Raw genomic sequence first — 20,184 nt, 5'->3', positions numbered from 1 at the left:
TACTATTGGAGTTGCTAACCCCTCATATACCTTCAGTTAGTCCCTATACACTCCTACCTCGATGTATTATTGGAGTTGCCAACCCCTTGTATCCACCTATACTCACGTCACTGTGCCTTCGAGATAAGGACGTATCCTAGAAAAACATTGCTTGAAAAAGTCTGGTCTTTGAGATAAGAACATTTGTAAGCCAACTATAATTTGTCGTCGGAATAGCACAATGGGTCCAGTTACACACATACCCGACCGCATCTGGATGTTATTATGTGAGTTTCCGGTGATTGATACCTTTGAATGCCACTGATTTGATATAAAAGAATGAGAATTCTTCCAAGTCGATTGCGTTGTCGGTTTCTCAATTGGAGTCGAATTTTTTGGTAAATGCTAACAGTCAATTGTTTCCAGGCGCCTTTTTGGCATCATTCCGAGAAGATGCATACCACAGTGATTTGAGATGCTTGTGAATGAAACTTTGTGAATGATTTGAATGAAACTCGCAATTTAAATTGGGACCACACCAAGTGGATGATGAATGGTGATAATTAAAAAATGTTTTATGTATTTATGTGTTTTTCTATGAATAATAAAAACGTTTATTATAAAACGCCAAAGCCTCTAGCATATCTTACCCCTCTGAGAGGAGGGGGTCAACGGTAAAGAACAATATCAAAATTGAAAAATAGTATTTGCCGAATTGTATGTGTTTGTAAATCATATACAGTCATTAGATTTAAAAACACCCCTCCCTGCTAGCTATTCTTGAACTATTGAATTCAATCCATGAAATATTATTGAAACTGACCCTTCAGAGGACAGTAAAGAGCAATATCAAAACTAAAAACAACATAAACACTGCCTTCAGGGGCTTTACGAGCTTAGTCCTTGAGGACTAAGTTCGTATGTGTCTTCATGTCAGTCTGTCTGTGTGTCTTTTTCTGTCTGTCTGTGTGTTGTATGTCCGTCTGTGTGTCTTTTTGTCTGTCTGGCCGTGCGTCAATCTGTCTTTTTTCTCTCTGACCATGTGTTTGTGTCTGTCCGTTTGTCTATGTGTCTTTTTTCTCTTTGACCGTGTGTTTGTGTGTCTGCCTGTGTCTTTTTGTCCATATTTCGGTTTGTTTATGTGTTTTCTCCATTCTATCTGTGGCTATGTGTCTTTTGTCCATCTGTCTGTGTGTCTATGCGTCTTTTTGTCTATCTACGTGTGTTTGTGTCTTTTTGTTCGTGTTTCTCTGTGTCTTTTTGTTCCCTCTCTCTGTTTTTCTTTGCGTGTTTTTGTCTGTCTGTCCGTGTGTCTATGTGTCTTTTTCTCTCTGACCGTGTGTTTGTGTGTCTGTCTGTGTCTTTTTGTCCATCAGTTCGTGTGTACGTTTCTTTTTGTCCATCTACCTGTGTGTCTATGTGTCTTTTTTCTGTCTGTCTGTGTGTCTTTATGTGTCTGTCTCTGTGTCTTTTTGTCTCTCTGTGTGGCTTTTTGTGTGTCTGGCTGTTTTTTTGCTTCCTCTGTCTTTATAACTATGTGCCTTTTTGTGTGTCTGTCCATCTGCCTTTGTGTCAATGTGTCTTTTTTCTGTCTGTCTGTGTGTCTTTTTGTATGTCTGTCTATTTATCTATGCGTCTTTTTATACATCTGTTTGTGTCTATCTAAAAAAACCAAAAAAGCCCTCCCCCCCAAAAAAAAAGAATCTAGGTAAAAAATTGAAGTTCCAAAAAAAATGTTCCAAGTTGGGGGTAAAATTCTACTCCCATTGAGAAATCGATTACGCAACTTGGAGTAATTCTCATTCTTTTATATCATCTATTTGGCATTTCACTATTCCTATCACCGAAAACTCAGATAATAACATCCAGATACGACGGGGTATGTGTGTAACTGGACCCATTGTGCTATCTCGTCAACAAATTAATGTTGGCTTACAAATATTTTTATCTCTAAGACCAGTCTTTGGCTAGCCATGTTTTTCCAGGAGATGTTCTTATCTCGAAGGCGTATTGAACGGAGTATTCCAGGATACAAGGGAGTAGCAACTCCAATAACACACCGGGATAGGGTTGTATGGGGAGTATAGGTGGATGCAAGGGGCTGGCAACTCAAATAGTACATCGGGATAGGCTGTATTGGGGTCAATTGAAGAGATATGAGGGGTTAGCAACTCAAATAGCACATTGGGATGGGGCTCTATTGGGACTGATTGAAGGCATACGAGGCGTTAGCAAATTCAATAGTTCATCGGAACAGGGATGTTTTGGGACGAATTGAAGGGATACTACTGGTGTTTTTTGGTAGAAGTAAATCTCGATTTTTGTCACTCGCCAGTTTAATTTTGTTTATTATTTTGGGTTACTATTTGCCCTAGTTCGTTCTTTACTAGGTTGAAGCTACTGATGTAACCATGATGATTGAGCGCACATTTTCAAAATAAATTTCAAAGATCCTCTCTCTTTCTTCAATTGTGTATTTATTCATATCTGAATTTCTCTGATTTAATTACGATCCTGAAGTTAGTTTACTGAAAAAAATATCTTAAAATGGTGAAGTTACTAGATGTATATAATACAAAAACTGTGGGGGCAAAAAAATCTGAATAGTTTTAAGCAAGCTTCTTAATATTAGTGAACATTAGGAAATTCCCCCTTAAAAATCAAATACATCTTACAATGTGAGTTTTCCTATGGTTTACAAGTTTTTTTGTAAATTCCCCTTGAGCAATCAAGTTATATTTAAAATCTGAGCTTTCCCATGGTTCACAGGTTTTTTGTCATGATTTTCTTTTCCTTTTCTTCTCTGATTGCTATTTGCTGCGTGCATGATTTTGCGGTCATTGTACGGTGACATCAATAATATTACGTTAATATGACACCGTAATGTGAAGTTGCTATAGCACTGAATGCTGCCATATAACATAATATAACATCATATAGAAAATATTACGGAAAGTGCTCATAAAAATTTTTTTTTGGTCGAAAATTGGGATTTCAGGACTAATTTATAATAAGTAAGTAAGTATGAGCACTTGCTTTTAAATGACTCCTTAAACAGCTCTCTACGATGTTCCAGTGTTTTCTAGCAGTAGAGAGAAAAAAAGAAGAGATACACGTCAGTGATGTATAGACTAAAATATTATTTTTCTGGACTTTTAAAATGTGGAATGAAAGCCTCTAGTTAAACACTTAACGTACTTAACTGTACTTAAATACTTAACTTTACTGTTTACTTAACGTTGATTCCAATGGTATCTTTTCATGTCCACCTGGCTCTATTTATGAGAGGTTTTGAGCACTTTCGAACTTCCCCTAAATTTGTTTTTGCGACAAACTTTTACCATTAAGATGAATCCACCGTTTAGATTATTTTCCCATTTAGATTAATTCTAATTAATAGACTAATTAGGTAAGCTACAATAATTAGTTCTTTTTGTTTTTTGTTCTTAAACTTTTTTTAAAACTTTAGGTTATTTTAGGTTGTGGTTCACTTTACTAAGCTTTTTTGTTTAATAAAGCTTGAAGAAGACGTTCAAAAATATATCATGCAAAAACTGTAGACGCTAAAAATCAGAAATTTATAACATTAAATACACTAGGGAATTTTTTTTATCAGTTAATTTGTTCTATTCAAATCAGAAGTTTTCGGTAAGGGTATTATGAATTTTTTTTTTACGGAGGAATTTAGTGGCGTAATTTTGTAAAATCCTGTGGGGGGGGGCATAGTTTGAGCCAATTTTCCCAAATCAAGTGAAAACGACAGTGAAAACTGGAAAATGATTCATACATTATCATAAAGGCAAAGATATATTAAAGAAAACTGACCTGTTTCTCTGGATACTTGAATTATACAGGTTTTTCTTAGCTTTGACAAGATTTTTTGCAGAAACTAAATTTTGCAGAAACTGACGTCTGGGGGGGGGGGCAAACTTGAGTCTGGATGAGGCATTTACCCCCTGTCCTATAGCAAACTAAGCCCCAGGAGGAATTGCTATGAATTGCTGTATTACTTAAGTGATTGCCAACAATTTTGAATATGAAGCATCAACAGTAAATTTATAATTCATGTAATCTATAATTATATTGTGCAATCTAATCTTATATTAAGATTTGTAATCTATCTTATGTAATCTATCAAATCTTATGTAATCTGTCTAATCTTATATATGTAATCTTATATTATGTAAGCTAATTATGTAATCTAATAATTGTGTAATCTATAATTTATGTAAATCTAAAGAACATGTAGGTGCTAAAAGTATGAAAATTTTACATAAAAAGTTACATTAAAAAAATTTCTCATGGCCCAAAAGTTTTGGATTAGTATATTTTTTTGTGTGCGGAAGATTTGCAATAAAGGCCAGTCGTAATCTGACAATTACCATCAGTTTGGTTACCAACAGCTTGAAGAAAAACTTCAAAAATAAAAACTTCAAGGATTGGTTCAAAGACTATAGACACAAAGAAATGCGAGAACTGCGCAAAAAGTTACATTAAAAGGTTTTTCTTAACAGCTACGTTATATTTTAAAATCAGACTTTTTCAATCTCTCACCAGTTTGTCCTAGTATTTCTAAGTTTGTGGATGTGGAGGGATTGCTATGAAGTCCTGCTCATTTTCTGTCATTTCCGATAATGCAGAGGCACTAAAGTTTGAAAGAAAAGTTCTGAAAAATCACCGTGCAATAGCTGTAGACAAGAATAATCTTATTTAGCGAGGGGCTGCACACTTTCCCTTATCTTTTGTACATCTTTGAGTGCCATGGTTGCCGTACAGTTCTATCACGCTTGTCACAGTCCAAACAACGCTTGATACAGTTTCGCCACGCTTTGCACGTGCTGCCTGGTGTATATGGTTTCCGAAAGTTGGCTACCCCTTGGAATTAACCGTAAACAATTACGCAAATAATTTTCTCAATTATTAGATTGTATTAAAAAGTCAATATACATGCACTATGTCAATCAACTTATAATAAATAATACTGTAAAAAATGTATGTTATCAAAGAGTTATTATTTCATATCCCAAGGTAAATTTCAGGCTTTGCACAAATTTTTAGGTTTTGGTAAGTTTCAACTATGTTAAATCCTTTTCTTTGTTTCTTTTAGCTTCTTAAGAAAGAAGTTGCTACTCTGAAAGTCCTGCAATTATGCTTGAGTTTCTCATTGGAAGCGTCTCTATGTTTGAAATGGAACAAGATTTCTAAATGGCTATTGCAGGGTGGAGATGTTTTAAGAAATAATGGAGCTATTCCTGCTATTGAAATGGGTTTGCTAGTTGCAGGTAAACATTAAACCTTTCTATTTTAAAAGTTTGCTCCACCGTAAAACCTCAATTTTCCCTATTTTCTATTTCGTAACCATAGTTTGGTTTACGGGGAGCCCTGAAGTTTGTTTTCAACCAACCATAACCTCAACATAAAATTAGTAAACAGAAGTAGGAAAATATTCTAAAAAGAGGCGAATGATATATAAAATATGTGAAATTGTAGGGAATCTCGTGAAAATGTCGTCATTTTAGGGGAACAGGTCCCATAGTCCTAACTCACTATTTAAGGGCCTGGCCATGCGATCTTAATATTAAACTAGATGAAATCTATCTTCTTATAATTTTAAGATACTGGAACCCCGACAAAGGGTGAAGTTTATTCAATAAGTAAGTGCTGCTTTTTGGATTGGCTGAAGTGTTTCAGTAATTTCTCGAAATGATTTGGAATTGTTTTTTGTTGTTTTTTTTTTTCATTACAACGTCAAACGAAACTTTCCTGCTTTTGTGGTGTTTATATTGGCGTGGTTCTTATATTATATCAAAAATGTGTAATATTTCGTATCAAAATGGTATGACATATGCTATTGGTCATAAAAATTGGGACTTTAAGGTGAAGGATATGAATTTAGTCATTTGACTTTGTAAGCCTATGGCCAGTGATATCAGTTCAAGAGAATGTAGGGCGGTGGCTGTATTATTCGTAATCTAAGGGGGAGGGGGCAATTTTTTCAAGTAAGCACCAAATATAAAGTATTTTTAAATGGAACGCGCAAAAATGCATTTTTTGAAAATCTGAGGCCGGGGTAAATGCCCCCCTCCCATTAGATGTTACTACGTATGGTTGGATTGGTTGAAATTTACTTCATCCCATTTTATTTCAATAATAAGCCATATCAACCTGGATTGTAATTGTTTATTGTCCTCAGCTTTTATTTGGATGTTTTCAAACTTTTCATAGTAAATTTTTGTTTCAGCTGTATGCTTTTATTCATTTCATTTGTGTAATCATACAACGTATTTGTATAATCTTACAGTCCATGACCTTCGTTCTGTTTTAAGAATGTATGTAACAAGTCAGAATTGGCTAAATAGCTCTAAAAATAAATAAATATTTACATTCAAAATATTAAATAAAATAATAAATGAAATAAAAATACTAAAATAAAAAACTAAATAAAATAGAATAAATCAAACCAAATAAAAACGCTAAAAATAATTCCAACAGTGGATAGGGTTCACTCAATTTTATTTTTGTTTCTCCGCCTTTACTTTAAAATTCTTATTACAGGTTATTGTATCGCATTGTTTTCTGTCTTTATTTTAAAATTCTTATTACAGCTGATTGGACCTTATTCTTATCTGTCTCTATTTTAAAATTCTTATTACAGCTTATTGCACCTTATTGTTTTCTGTCTTTATTTAAAAATTCTTATTACAGCTGATTGGACCTTATTCTTATCTGTCTCTATTTTAAAATTAAAAACAAATTTAAAATTAAAATTTAAAAATTTAAAAAAAGCTTATTGCACCTTGTTGTTATCTGTCTTTATTCTAAAATTCTTAATACAACTTATTGCACCTTATTGTTTTCTGTCTTTATTTTAAAATTGTTATTACAGCTTATTGCACCCTGTTGTTTTCTGTCTTTATTTTTAAATTCTTATTACAGCTTATTGCACCTTATTGTTTTCTGGCTTTATTTTAAAACTCTTATTACAGCTTATTGCACACTATCGGTTTCTGTCTTTATTTTAGAATTCTTATTATAGCTTCTTATTCCTTTCTTATCTGTCTCTATTTTAAAATTCTTGTTACAGCTTATTGCACCTTATTGTTTTCTGTCTTTATTTTAAAATTCTTATTACAGCTTATTGCACCTTATTGTTTTCTGGTTTTATTTTAAAATTCTTATTATAGCTTATTGCACACCATTGTTTTCTGTCTTTATTTTAGAATTCTTATTATAGCTTATTATTCTTTATTATTTTCCGTCTTTATTTTAAAATTCTTATTACAGCTGATTGGATCTCATTCTTATCTGTCTCTATTTTAAAATTCTTGTTACAGCTTACTGCGCCTTATTGTTTTCTGTCTTTGTTTTAAAATTCTTATTACAGCTTATTGCACCCTATTGCTTTCCGTCTTTATTTTAAAATTCTTATTACAGCTTATTGCACCTTATTGTTTTCTGTCTTTATTTTAAAATTCTTATTACAGCTTATTGCACCTTATTGTTTTCTGTCTTTATTTTAAAATTCTTATTACAGCTTATTGCACCCTATTGTTTTCTGTCTTTATTTTTAAATTCTTTTTACAGCTTATTGCACCGTATTGTTTTCTGTCTTACTTTTAAAATTCTTATTACAGCTTATTGCACCTTATTGTTTTCTGTCTTACTTTTAAAATTCTTATTACAGCTTATTGCACCTTATTGTTTTCTGTCTTTGTTTTAAAATTCTTATTACAGCTTATTGCACCTTATTGTTTTCTGTCTTTATTTTAAAATTCTTGTTACAGCTTATTGCACCTTATTGTTCTCTGTCTTTATTCTAAAAATCTTATTACAGCTTATTGCACTTTATTGTTTTCTGTCTTTATTTTAAAATTCTTATTACAGCTTATTGCACCCTATTGTTTTCTGTCTTTATTTTTAATTTCTTTTTACAGCTTATTGCACCGTATTGTTTTCTCTCTTACTTTTAAAATTCTTATTACAGGTTATTGCACACTATTGTTTTCTGTCTTTATTTTAGAATTCTTATTATAGCTTATTATTCTTTATTATTTTCCGTCTTTATTTTAAAATTCTAATTACAGCTGATTGGATCTCATTCTTAGCTGTCTCTATTCTAAAATTCTTGTTACAGCTTATTGCACCTTATTGTTTCCTGTCTTTATTCTAAAATTCTTATTACAGCTTATTGCACCCTATTGCTTTCCGTCTTTATTTTAAAATTCTTATTACAGCTTATTGCTCCCTATTGCTTTCCTTTTTTATTTTAAAATTCTTATTACAGCTTATTGCACCTTATTGTTTACTGTCTTTGTTTTAAAATTCTTATTACAACTTATTGCACCCTATTGCTTTCCGTCTTTATTTTTAAATTCTTATTAGAGCTTATTGCTCCCTCTTGCTTTCCGTCTTTTTTCAAATCCTTTTTACAGCTTTTTGTACCTTATTGTTTTCTGTCTTTATTTTTAAATTCTTTTTACAGCTTATTGCACCGTATTGTTTTCTGTCTTACCTTTAAAATTCTTATTCCAGCTTATTGCACCTTATTTTTTTCTGTCTTTGTTTTAAAATTCTTATTACATCTTATTGCACCGTATTGTTTTCTGTCTTACTTTTAAAATTCTTATTACAGCTTATTGCACCCTATTGTTTTCTGTCTTTATTTTTAAATTCTTTTTACAGCTTATTGCACCGTATTGTTTTTTGTCTTACGTTTAAAATTCTTATTATAGCTTATTGCACCTTATTGTTTTCTGTCTTTGTTTTAAAATTCTTATTACATCTTATTGCACCTTATTGTTTCGGTCTTTGTTTTAAAATTCTTATTACAGCTTATTGCACCCTATTGTTTTCTGTATTTATTTTTAAATTCTTTTTACAGCTTATTGCACCGTATTGTTTTCTGTCTTACGTTTAAAATTCTTATTACAGCTTATTGCACCTTGTTGTTTTCTGTCTTTGTTTTAAAATTCTTATTACATCTTATTGCACCTTATTGTTTTCGGTCTTTGTTTTAAAATTCTTATTACAGCTTATTGCACCTTATTGTTTTCTGTCTTACGTTTAAAATTCTTATTACAGCTTATTGCACCTTATTGTTTTCTGTCTTTGTTTTAAAATTCTTATTACATCTTATTGCACCGTATTGTTTTCTGTCTTAATTTTAAAATTCTTATTACAGCTTATTGCACCCTATTGTTTTCTGTCTTACGTTTAAAATTCTTATTACAGCTTATTGCACCTTATTGTTTTCTGTCTTTGTTTTAAAATTCTTATTACATCTTATTGCACCTTAGTGTTTTCGGTCTTTGTTTTAAAATTCTTATCACAGCTTATTGCACCCTATTGTTTTCTGTCTTTATTTTTAAATTCTTTTTACAGCTAATTGCACCTTATTGTTTTCTGTATTACTTTTTAAATTCTTATTACAGCTTATTGCACCTTATTGTTTTCGGTCTTTATTTTAAAATTCTTATTACAGCTTATTGCACCGTATTGTTTTCTGTCTTACGTTTAAAATTATTATTACAGCTTATTGCACCTTATTGTTTTCTGTCTTTGTTTTAAAATTCTTATTACATCTTATTGCACCGTATTGTTTTCTGTCTTACTTTTAAAATTCTTATTACAGCTTATTGCACCCTATTGTTTTCTGTCTTACGTTTAAAATTCTTATCACAGCTTATTGCACCTTATTGTTTTCTGTCTTTGTTTTAAAATTCTTATCACATCTTATTGCACCTTATTGTTTTCGGTCTTTGTTTTAAAATTCTTATTACAGCTTATTGCACCCTATTGTTTTCTGTCTTTATTTTTAAATTCTTTTTACAGCTTATTGCACCTTATTGTTTTCTGTATTACTTTTAAAATTCTTATTACAGCTTATTGCACCTTATTGTTTTCTGGCTTTATTTTAAAATTTTTATTACAGGTTATTGTACACTATTGTTTTCTGTCTTTATTTTAGAATTCTTATCATAGCTTATTATTCTTTATTATTTTTCGTCTTTATTTTAAAATTCTTATTACAGCTGATTGGATCTCATTCTTATCCGTCTCTATTTTAAAATTCTTGTTACAGCTTACTGCGCCTTATTGTTTCCCGTCTTTATTTTGAAATTCTTATTACAGCTTATTGCACCTTATTGTTTTCTGTCTTTGTTTTAAAATTCTTATTACAGCTTATTGCACCTTATTGTTTTCTGTCTTTGTTTTAAAATCCTTATTACAGCTTATTGCACCTTATTGTTTTCTGTCTTACTTCTAAAATTCTTATTACAGCTTATTGCACCATATTGTTTTCTGGCTTTATTTTAAAATTTTTATTACAGGTTATTGCACACTATTGTTTTCTGTCTTTATTTTAGAATTTTTATTATAGCTTATTATTCTTTATTATTTTCCGTCTTTATTTTAAAATTCTTATTACAGCTGATTGGATCTCATTCTTATCTGTCTCTATTTTAAAATTCTTGTTACTGCTTACTGCGCCTTATTGTTTTCCGTCTTTATTTCAAAATTCTTATTACAGCTTATTGCACCTTATTGTTTTCTGTCTTTGTTTTAAAATTCTTATTACAGCTTATTGCACCTTATTGTTTTCTGTCTTTGTTTTAAAATTCTTATTACAGCTTATTGCACCTTCTGGTTTTCTGTCTTACTTTTAAAATTCTTATTACAGCTTATTGCACCTTATTGTTTTCTGTCTTTGTTTTAAAATTCTTATTACATCTTATTGCACCTTATTGTTTTCGGTCTTTGTTTTAAAATTCTTATTACAGCTTATTGCACCCTATTGTTTTCTGTCTTTATTTTTAAATTCTTTTTACAGCTTATTGCACCTTATTGTTTTCTTGCTTTATTTTAAAATTTTTATTACAGGTTATTGCATACTATTGTTTTCTGTCTTTATTTTAGAATTCTTATTATAGCTTATTATTCTTTATTATTTTCCGTCTTTATTTTAAAATTCTTATTACAGCTGATTGGATCTCGTTCTTATCTGTCTCTATTTTAAAATTCTTGTTACTGCTTACTGCGCCTTATTCTTTTACGTCTTTATTTTAAAATTCTTATTACAGCTCATTGCACCTAATTGTTTTCTGTCTTTGTTTTAAAATTCTTATTACAGCTTATTGCACCTTATTGTTTTCTGTCTTTGTATTAAAATTCTTATTACAGCTCATTGCACCTTATTGTTATCTGTCTTTGTTTTAAAATTCTTATTACATCTTATTGCACCTTATTTTTTTCGGTCTTTGTTTTAAAATTCTTATTACAGCTTATTGCACCCTATTGTTTTCTGTCTTTATTTTTAAATTCTTTTTACAGCTTATTGCACCTTATTGTTTTCTGTATTACTTTTAAAATTCTTATTACAGCTTATTGCACCTTATTGTTTTCTTGCTTTATTTTAAGATTTTTATTACAGGTTATTGCATACTATTGTTTTCTGTCTTTATTTTAGAATTCATATTATAGCTTATTATTCTTTATTATTTTCCGTCTTTATTTTAAAATTTATTACAGCTGATTGGATCTCATTCTTATCTGTCTCTATTTTAAAATTCTTGTTACAGCTTATTGCACCTTATTGTTTCCTGTCTTTATTCTAAAATTCTTATTACAGCTTATTGCACCTTATTGTTTTCTTGCTTTATTTTAAAATTTTTATTACAGGTTATTGCATACTATTGTTTTCTGTCTTTATTTTAGAATTCTTATTATAGCTTATTATTCTTTATTATTTTCCGTCTTTATTTTAAAATTCTTATTACAGCTGATTGGATCTCATTCTTATCTGTCTCTATTTTAAAATTCTTGTTACAGCGTACTGCGCCTTATTGTTTTCCGTCTTTATTTTAAAATTCTTATTACAGCTTATTCCACCTTATTGTTTTCTGTCTTTGTTTTACAATTCTTATTACAGCTTATTGCACCTTATTGTTTTCTGTCTTTGTTTTAAAATTCTTATTACATCTTATTGCACCTTAGTGTTTTCGGTCTTTGTTTTAAAATTCTTATTACAGCTTATTGCACCCTATTGTTTTCTGTCTTTATTTTTAAATTCTTTTTACAGCTAATTGCACCTTATTGTTTTCTGTATTACTTTTTAAATTCTTATTACAGCTTATTGCACCTTATTGTTTTCGGTCTTTATTTTAAAATTCTTATTACAGCTTATTGCACCGTATTGTTTTCTGTCTTACGTTTAAAATTATTATTACAGCTTATTGCACCTTATTGTTTTCTGTCTTTGTTTTAAAATTCTTATTACATCTTATTGCACCGTATTGTTTTCTGTCTTAGTTTTAAAATTCTTATTACAGCTTATTGCACCCTATTGTTTTCTGTCTTACGTTTAAAATTCTTATCACAGCTTATTGCACCTTATTGTTTTCTGTCTTTGTTTTAAAATTCTTATCACATCTTATTGCACCTTATTGTTTTCGGTCTTTGTTTTAAAATTCTTATTACCGCTTATTGCACCCTATTGTTTTCTGTCTTTATTTTTAAATTCTTTTTACAGCTTATTGCACCTTATTGTTTTCTGTATTACTTTTAAAATTCTTATTACAGCTTATTGCACCTTATTGTTTTCTGGCTTTATTTTAAAATTTTTATTACAGGTTATTGCACACTATTGTTTTCTGTCTTTATTTTAGAATTCTTATCATAGCTTATTATTCTTTATTATTTTTCGTCTTTATTTTAAAATTCTTATTACAGCTGATTGGATCTCATTCTTATCCGTCTCTATTTTAAAATTCTTGTTACAGCTTACTGCGCCTTATTGTTTCCCGTCTTTATTTTGAAATTCTTATTACAGCTTATTGCACCTTATTGTTTTCTGTCTTTGTTTTAAAATTCTTATTACAGCTTATTGCACCTTATTGTTTTTTGTCTTTGTTTTAAAATCCTTATTACAGCTTATTGCACCTTATTGTTTTCTGTCTTACTTCTAAAATTCTTATTACAGCTTATTGCACCATATTGTTTTCTGGCTTTATTTTAAAATTTTTATTACAGGTTATTGCACACTATTGTTTTCTTTCTTTATTTTAGAATTTTTATTATAGCTTATTATTCTTTATTATTTTCCGTCTTTATTTTAAAATTCTTATTACAGCTGATTGGATCTCATTCTTATCTGTCTCTATTTTAAAATTCTTGTTACTGCTTACTGCGCCTTATTGTTTTCCGTCTTTATTTCAAAATTCTTATTACAGCTTATTGCACCTTATTGTTTTCTGTCTTTGTTTTAAAATTCTTATTACAGCTTATTGCACCTTATTGTTTTCTGTCTTTGTTTTAAAATTCTTATTACAGCTTATTGCACCTTCTGGTTTTCTGTCTTACTTTTAAAATTCTTATTACAGCTTATTGCACCTTATTGTTTTCTGTCTTTGTTTTAAAATTCTTATTACATCTTATTGCACCTTATTGTTTTCGGTCTTTGTTTTAAAATTCTTATTACAGCTTATTGCACCCTATTGTTTTCTGTCTTTATTTTTAAATTCTTTTTTACAGCTTATTGCACCTTATTGTTTTCTTGCTTTATTTTAAAATTTTTATTACAGGTTATTGCATACTATTGTTTTCTGTCTTTATTTTAGAATTCTTATTATAGCTTATTATTCTTTATTATTTTCCGTCTTTATTTTAAAATTCTTATTACAGCTGATTGGATCTCGTTCTTATCTGTCTCTATTTTAAAATTCTTGTTACTGCTTACTGCGCCTTATTGTTTTACGTCTTTATTTTAAAATTCTTATTACAGCTCATTGCACCTAATTGTTTTCTGTCTTTGTTTTAAAATTCTTATTACAGCTTATTGCACCTTATTGTTTTCTGTCTTTGTATTAAAATTCTTATTACAGCTCATTGCACCTTATTGTTATCTGTCTTTGTTTTAAAATTCTTATTACATCTTATTGCACCTTATTGTTTTCGGTCTTTGTTTTAAAATTCTTATTACAGCTTATTGCACCCTATTGTTTTCTGTCTTTATTTTTAAATTCTTTTTACAGCTTATTGCACCTTATTGTTTTCTGTATTACTTTTAAAATTCTTATTACAGCTTAATGCACCTTATTGTTTTCTTGCTTTATTTTAAGATTTTTATTACAGGTTATTGCATACTATTGTTTTCTGTCTTTATTTTAGAATTCATATTATAGCTTATTATTCTTTATTATTTTCCGTCTTTATTTTAAAATTCTTATTACAGCTGATTGGATCTCATTCTTATCTGTCTCTATTTTAAAATTCTTGTTACAGCTTATTGCACCTTATTGTTTCCTGTCTTTATTCTAAAATTCTTATTACAGCTTATTGCACCTTATTGTTTTCTTGCTTTATTTTAAAATTTTTATTACAGGTTATTGCATACTATTGTTTTCTGTCTTTATTTTAGAATTCTTATTATAGCTCATTATTCTTTATTATTTTCCGTCTTTATTTTAAAATTCTTATTACTTCTGATTGGATCTCATTCTTATCTGTCTCTATTTTAAAATTCTTGTTACAGCGTACTGCGCCTTATTGTTTTCCGTCTTCATTTTAAAATTCTTATTACAGCTTATTCCACCTTATTGTTTTCTGTCTTTGTTTTACAATTCTTATTACAGCTTATTGCACCTTATTGTTTTCTGTCTTTGTTTTAAAATTCTTATTACAGCTTATTGCACCTTATTGTTTTCTGTCTCACTTTTAAAATTCTTATTACATCTTATTGCACCTTATTGTTTTCGGTCTTTGTTTTAAAATTCTTATTACAGCTTATTGCACCCTATTGTTTTCTGTCTTTATTTTTAAATTCTTTTTACAGCTTATTGCACCTTATTGTTTTCTGTATTACTTTTAAAATTCTTATTACAGCTTATTGCACCTTATTGTTTTCTTGCTTTATTTTAAAATTTTTATTACAGGTTATTGCATACTATTGTTTTCTGTCTTTATTTTAGAATTCTTATTATAGCTTATTATTCTTTATTATTTTCCGTCTTTATTTTAAAATTCTTATTACAGCTGATTGGATCTCGTTCTTATCTGTCTCTATTTTAAAATTCTTGTTACTGCTTACTGCGCCTTATTGTTTTCCGTCTTTATTTTAAAATTCTTATTACAGCTCATTGCACCTAATTGTTTTCTGTCTTTGTTTTAAAATTCTTATTACAGCTTATTGCACCTTATTGTTTTCTGTCTTTGTATTAAAATTCTTATTACAGCTCATTGCACCTTATTGTTTTCTGTCTTTGTTTTAAAATTCTTATTACATCTTATTGCACCTTATTGTTTTCGGTCTTTGTTTTAAAATTCTTATTACAGCTTATTGCACCCTATTGTTTTCTGTCTTTATTTTTAAATTCTTTTTACAGCTTATTGCACCTTATTGTTTTCTGTATTACTTTTAAAATTCTTATTACAGCTTATTGCACCTTATTGTTTTCTTGCTTTATTTTAAGATTTTTATTACAGGTTATTGCATACTATTGTTTTCTGTCTTTATTTTAGAATTCTTATTATAGCTTATTATTCTTTATTATTTTCCGTCTTTATTTTAAAATTCTTATTACAGCTGATTGGATCTCATTCTTATCTGTCTCTATTTTAAAATTCTTGTTACAGCTTATTGCACCTTATTGTTTCCTGTCTTTATTCTAAAATTCTTATTACAGCTTATTGCACCTTATTGTTTTCTTGCTTTATTTTAAAATTTTTATTACAGGTTATTGCATACTATTGTTTTCTGTCTTTATTTTAGAATTCTTATTATAGCTTATTATTCTTTATTATTTTCCGTCTTTATTTTAAAATTCTTATTACAGCTGATTGGATCTCATTCTTATCTGTCTCTATTTTAAAATTCTTGTTACAGCGTACTGCGCCTTATTGTTTTCCGTCTTTATTTTAAAATTCTTATTACAGCTTATTCCACCTTATTGTTTTCTGTTTTTGTTTTGAAATTCTTATTACAGCTTATTGCACCTTATTGTTTTCTGTCTTTGTTTTAAAATTCTTATTACAGCTTATTGCACCTTATTGTTTTCCGTCTTACTTTTAAAATTCTTATTACAGCTTATTGCACCTTATTGTTTTCTGTCTTTGTTTTAAAATTCTTATTACAGCTTATTGCACCTTATTGTTTTCTGTCTTTATTTTAAAATTCTTGTTACAGATTATTGCACCTTATTGTTCTCTGTCTTTATTCTAAAATTCTTATTACAGCTTATTGCACTTTATTGTTTTCTGTCTTTATTTTAAAATTCTTATTACAGCTTATTGCACCCTATTGTTTTCTGTCTTTATTTTTAAATTCTTTTTACAGCTTATTGCACCGTATTGTTTTCTGTCTTACTTTTAAAATTCTTATTACAGGTTATTGCACACTATTGTTTTCTGTCTTTATTTTAGAATTCTTATTATAGCTTATTATTCTTTATTATTTTCCGTCTTTATTTTAAAATTCTTATTACAGCTGATTGGATCTCATTCTTAGCTGTCTCTATTCTAAAATTCTTGTTACAGCTTATTGCACCTTATTGTTTCCTGTCTTTATTCTAAAATTCTTATTACAGCTTATTGCACCCTATTGATTTCCGTCTTTATTTTAAAATTCTTATTACAGCTTATTGCTCCCTATTGCTTTCCGTTTTTATTTTAAAATTCTTATTACAGCTTATTTCACCCTATTGCTTTCCGTCTTTTGTTTTTAAATTCTTATTACAGCTTATTGCTCCCTCTTGCTTTCCGTCTTTTTTTCAAATCCTTTTTACAGCTTTTTGTACCTTATTGTTTTCTGTCTTTATTTTTAAATTCTTACTACAGCTTAGTGCACCTTATTGTTTTCTGTCTTTATTCCAAATTCTTAAATTCTTATTACACCTTAATACATCTTATTGTTTTCTGTCTTTATTTGTAAATTCTTATTACAGCTTATTGGACGTTATTGTTTTCTGTCTTTATTTTTAAATTCTTAGTACAGCTTATTCCATCTTATCATGCCCTGTTGTGGTGCGTTAAGTTCGAGCTTAGCTTTATAATACGGGACCCAGAGATCAAATCTGGCTATAGCAGCATACTGTAGGACTGACGCAGGGACCTTAGTAGTCAATGAGTGTCGTTATCCGATTACTTTTTCATTACATCTTATTACATTGGTATTAACAGTTTTACATTGTCAAAATCCTGTGTAACAAATTCAGTTTTAGTACTTGAATGTGAAAACCTGTATCTTGCAATTAAATTTTTTCTGTACTTGGTCTGCTTTGTCCGTGAATACTCTGCTTATGGAGAATGAGTGCATAACTCAAAAAGTGACGGATATGTATACAATATACATGTAAGAAACATAGTAATACAATTGGGAATAAATAGAAACATACTAATGCAATGGAAAACAGATATTTGAAAATGGATATAAAATATACTGATACAATTAAAATCAAGCGTTTGAAAATAGAAAGCACACTAATACAATTGAAAATAAATATCAGAAAACAAATAGAAGACGGAATAATATAATTGAAAACAGATATAAAAACAAATATATAACATACTAACAGTGGCGTAATTTTGTCAAAAGCCGGGGTGAGGGGGGCAAAGTTGGAGTCAATTTTCACAAATCAAGTGAAAATGACAGTAAAAACTGAAAAATAAGCGTTTAGTACCATAAAGTACTATATAGAACTGTAAAAGTACTATACAGATATTTTGTTGTACTATAAAGGTAAATATTTACCAAAACTCACCCGCTTCTGTTGATGCTTATATTTTACACGTTTATCTTAGTTTTGACAAGATTTTTGAAGAAATTAAGTTTTAACTGGGGGGGACCGAGGTCTGGAAGTGGCAATTACCCCCTCCCCGTGTCCCATAATAAATTACGCCCCTGTATACTAATGCAATTACAAATAGATTTCCTTAATTTGTAAACAAAAGAAAAGAAATATTGCCCGCTTCTTGGCTATATTCAACACCAAATACGGTATTCCTCGAGGGAGAAGGACTTAAAAACGTGGGTAAAAAAACAGAGGAGGCGAGAAAGTAGGAGAGGTGAACCTTAAGAAAGTAGATGAATTGAGTTAATTATGATAGACAGTCACTAACAGCGTATCGAGCCTTTCTTTTGGTGGTAGCAATTGGTATTTTTCGGTGCTACAATGTCCTTTTGGGTTCTTTTGAGTGCTTTTCAAAGATTTCTTTTCAAGATTCAAATTTTTTTTTTCGAAGATTCTTAAAGACAATAGATTTTGACATAAGGCAGTAGATTTTGCGAAGCGATGTATTGAAATCCTGGCCACTGTATCTTATTGTAGGTGTAATTCACCGAAGTTCTCTTAGAAAATCTCCCGACAGGAGGCTCTGTTAAGTACGGCTTTCTACAAGAGGAGGATCTGTTCCTATCAATATGGGTGCTCCGAGACGGGTCAATTTTTTTTAGACCGCTTGGAGGCTCTATCCACTTTTTTGAGACCATATTTAGCCTCTAAGTGAAAGTTGAAATCTGACACCTGCGTAGCTTTCTTAGATGTGACCATGGCTAGGTGCAACATTGTCTCTAAATACCCTTGTGCTCTGTTGAATAGGATAGGTTCTTTTTTTTTGCATCACAAGCGTTTTTCACGTTGAAGGCCGGCAAAGTTAAAGTTTTTGCATTTGAGATTACCGAATTGGCATTTTCTGAAAATTTCCTGAAAGAAGATTCCACTAAATACAGCTTTATACCGCAGAAGGAGGGTCGAGTTCTATTAAAATGGGTGTTCCTAGACAGATAAGGTGTTTCCTGAGATCGCTTGGAGGCTGTGTCCACCTTCTTGAAACCATATTAAGCCTTCATGTGAAGCTTGAAATTTGGCAGATGTGGCACCTTTTTAGATGTGACTATGACAAGGTGTAGGTTAGCCTATATTTGCTGTTGTATTCTGCTGAATTAACTAGGTTCTTTTTTAGCCTCACAAGTGTGTTTCACGCTGAAGGCCGGCAGACTTAAAGTTTTTCCATTTGATATTTCTGAATTGGGACTAGATCAAGAAATCCTTCAATATTTTCTGAATGATGAAAACGCTGTTATCGCTTCCTCTACGAGTTCAGCCGTTCGACTAGGTGGAACTGTTCACGTTCTGCCTTCGTAAGTTATTTTTCAGATTTTAGCTATTTGTTATATATTATTAATTTATGTTTTTTATGTTTTACCCATCTATTGCATAGTTATGTAATATAAAATATACTCCCTCCCCGAAAAAAGCAGCAGCAACAAAGAATAAAAACTTATTGCAGGGAGGAGTCACAATAAGCAATAGAAAACTATCCGTTTGCGACAGGAAGGTTTGAACCGTAGTTCCTAGGGTCTCCGCAAGGTAAAACATCATCGTTGTTAAATATAAATAAATTATATTTAAAAATTAAAGAAAAATCAATTAAACCGCACCTTTCAGTTACACTATGACCCTGCAATTAAATTTAAATTTATATTCATTAGGATATGGTTACTGATTGAGTTTTTGACATGGTCGTCCAGTCAAAATCGTAGGCCATCACACGCAAAGTTCAATGACTTTTTTTTTACCTTAGAAAAAGAACTTTCCGTACATCATTCAGCGCAAAAAGATAAACTCATTCAAGTCTGACAAGAAGAATAAGATTTGTAACTTAGAGTTATTTTAAAGATGTGTAAATCTTAGTGAAATTTGTCTTAATACCCTAATTCGCACCTGAGATATTAAATTGAATCAATTTGAAAAATGTGTACTTTAATTGTTTACATAAGAAAAGGTACCTGTAAAATTACAAGAAAAAAAATGCCTGAAAAAATTGACTTTGAAAGGATAATCGACAGGTTTAATAATTAGGATGTTCTATTGTATATATCAGCTCTTTTTCGACGCTCAGGAACTGAAACAGGAAACGTCTAATTTAAAGGCAGTCAAAAATTGACTGAATTTTTCAATTTAGTCAATTTATTTTTCTTTGCAATTTGTATGGCAATTTTTCTTACGCAACTGAACAAAACACAACTTTTTGAAATTTGATACAAGTATTGAATCTGTAGCGTGTAGCTTAACACAAGAATTTAACTTTAACTAGGATGTGTTTGAAGACAAGGGAGGTAGAGAAATTCCCCCTTAAGGTGGAAACGTAAAAAAAAAAAAATATTTCGACGAGAGAAATGTTGCCTGTGAGTAAGGCACAAGACTCATCTAC

The 20,184-nt window shown here is 30.0% G+C and overlaps 1 protein-coding gene across 1 annotated transcript in view; it reads left to right on the top strand.

Moving 5' to 3' along the window:
- Positions 1-20,184, top strand: part of LOC136043668 (uncharacterized protein C18orf63-like) — a 54,028-nt gene that overhangs the window by 13,507 nt on the left and 20,337 nt on the right. Inside the window, exons 2-3 of the mRNA XM_065728563.1 lie at positions 5,087-5,261; positions 18,934-19,111. Coding sequence (XP_065584635.1) covers positions 5,087-5,261; positions 18,934-19,111 — 353 coding nt within the window. The remainder of the gene's footprint in view (positions 1-5,086; positions 5,262-18,933; positions 19,112-20,184) is intronic.

The sequence above is a fragment of the Artemia franciscana genome, unplaced genomic scaffold (genome assembly GCF_032884065.1).
Source record: "Artemia franciscana unplaced genomic scaffold, ASM3288406v1 Scaffold_805, whole genome shotgun sequence".
Lineage (NCBI taxonomy): Eukaryota > Metazoa > Arthropoda > Branchiopoda > Anostraca > Artemiidae > Artemia > Artemia franciscana.
The sequence above is the reverse complement of the archived record's forward strand: the minus strand, read 5'-3'. Positions and strand labels throughout refer to the sequence as shown.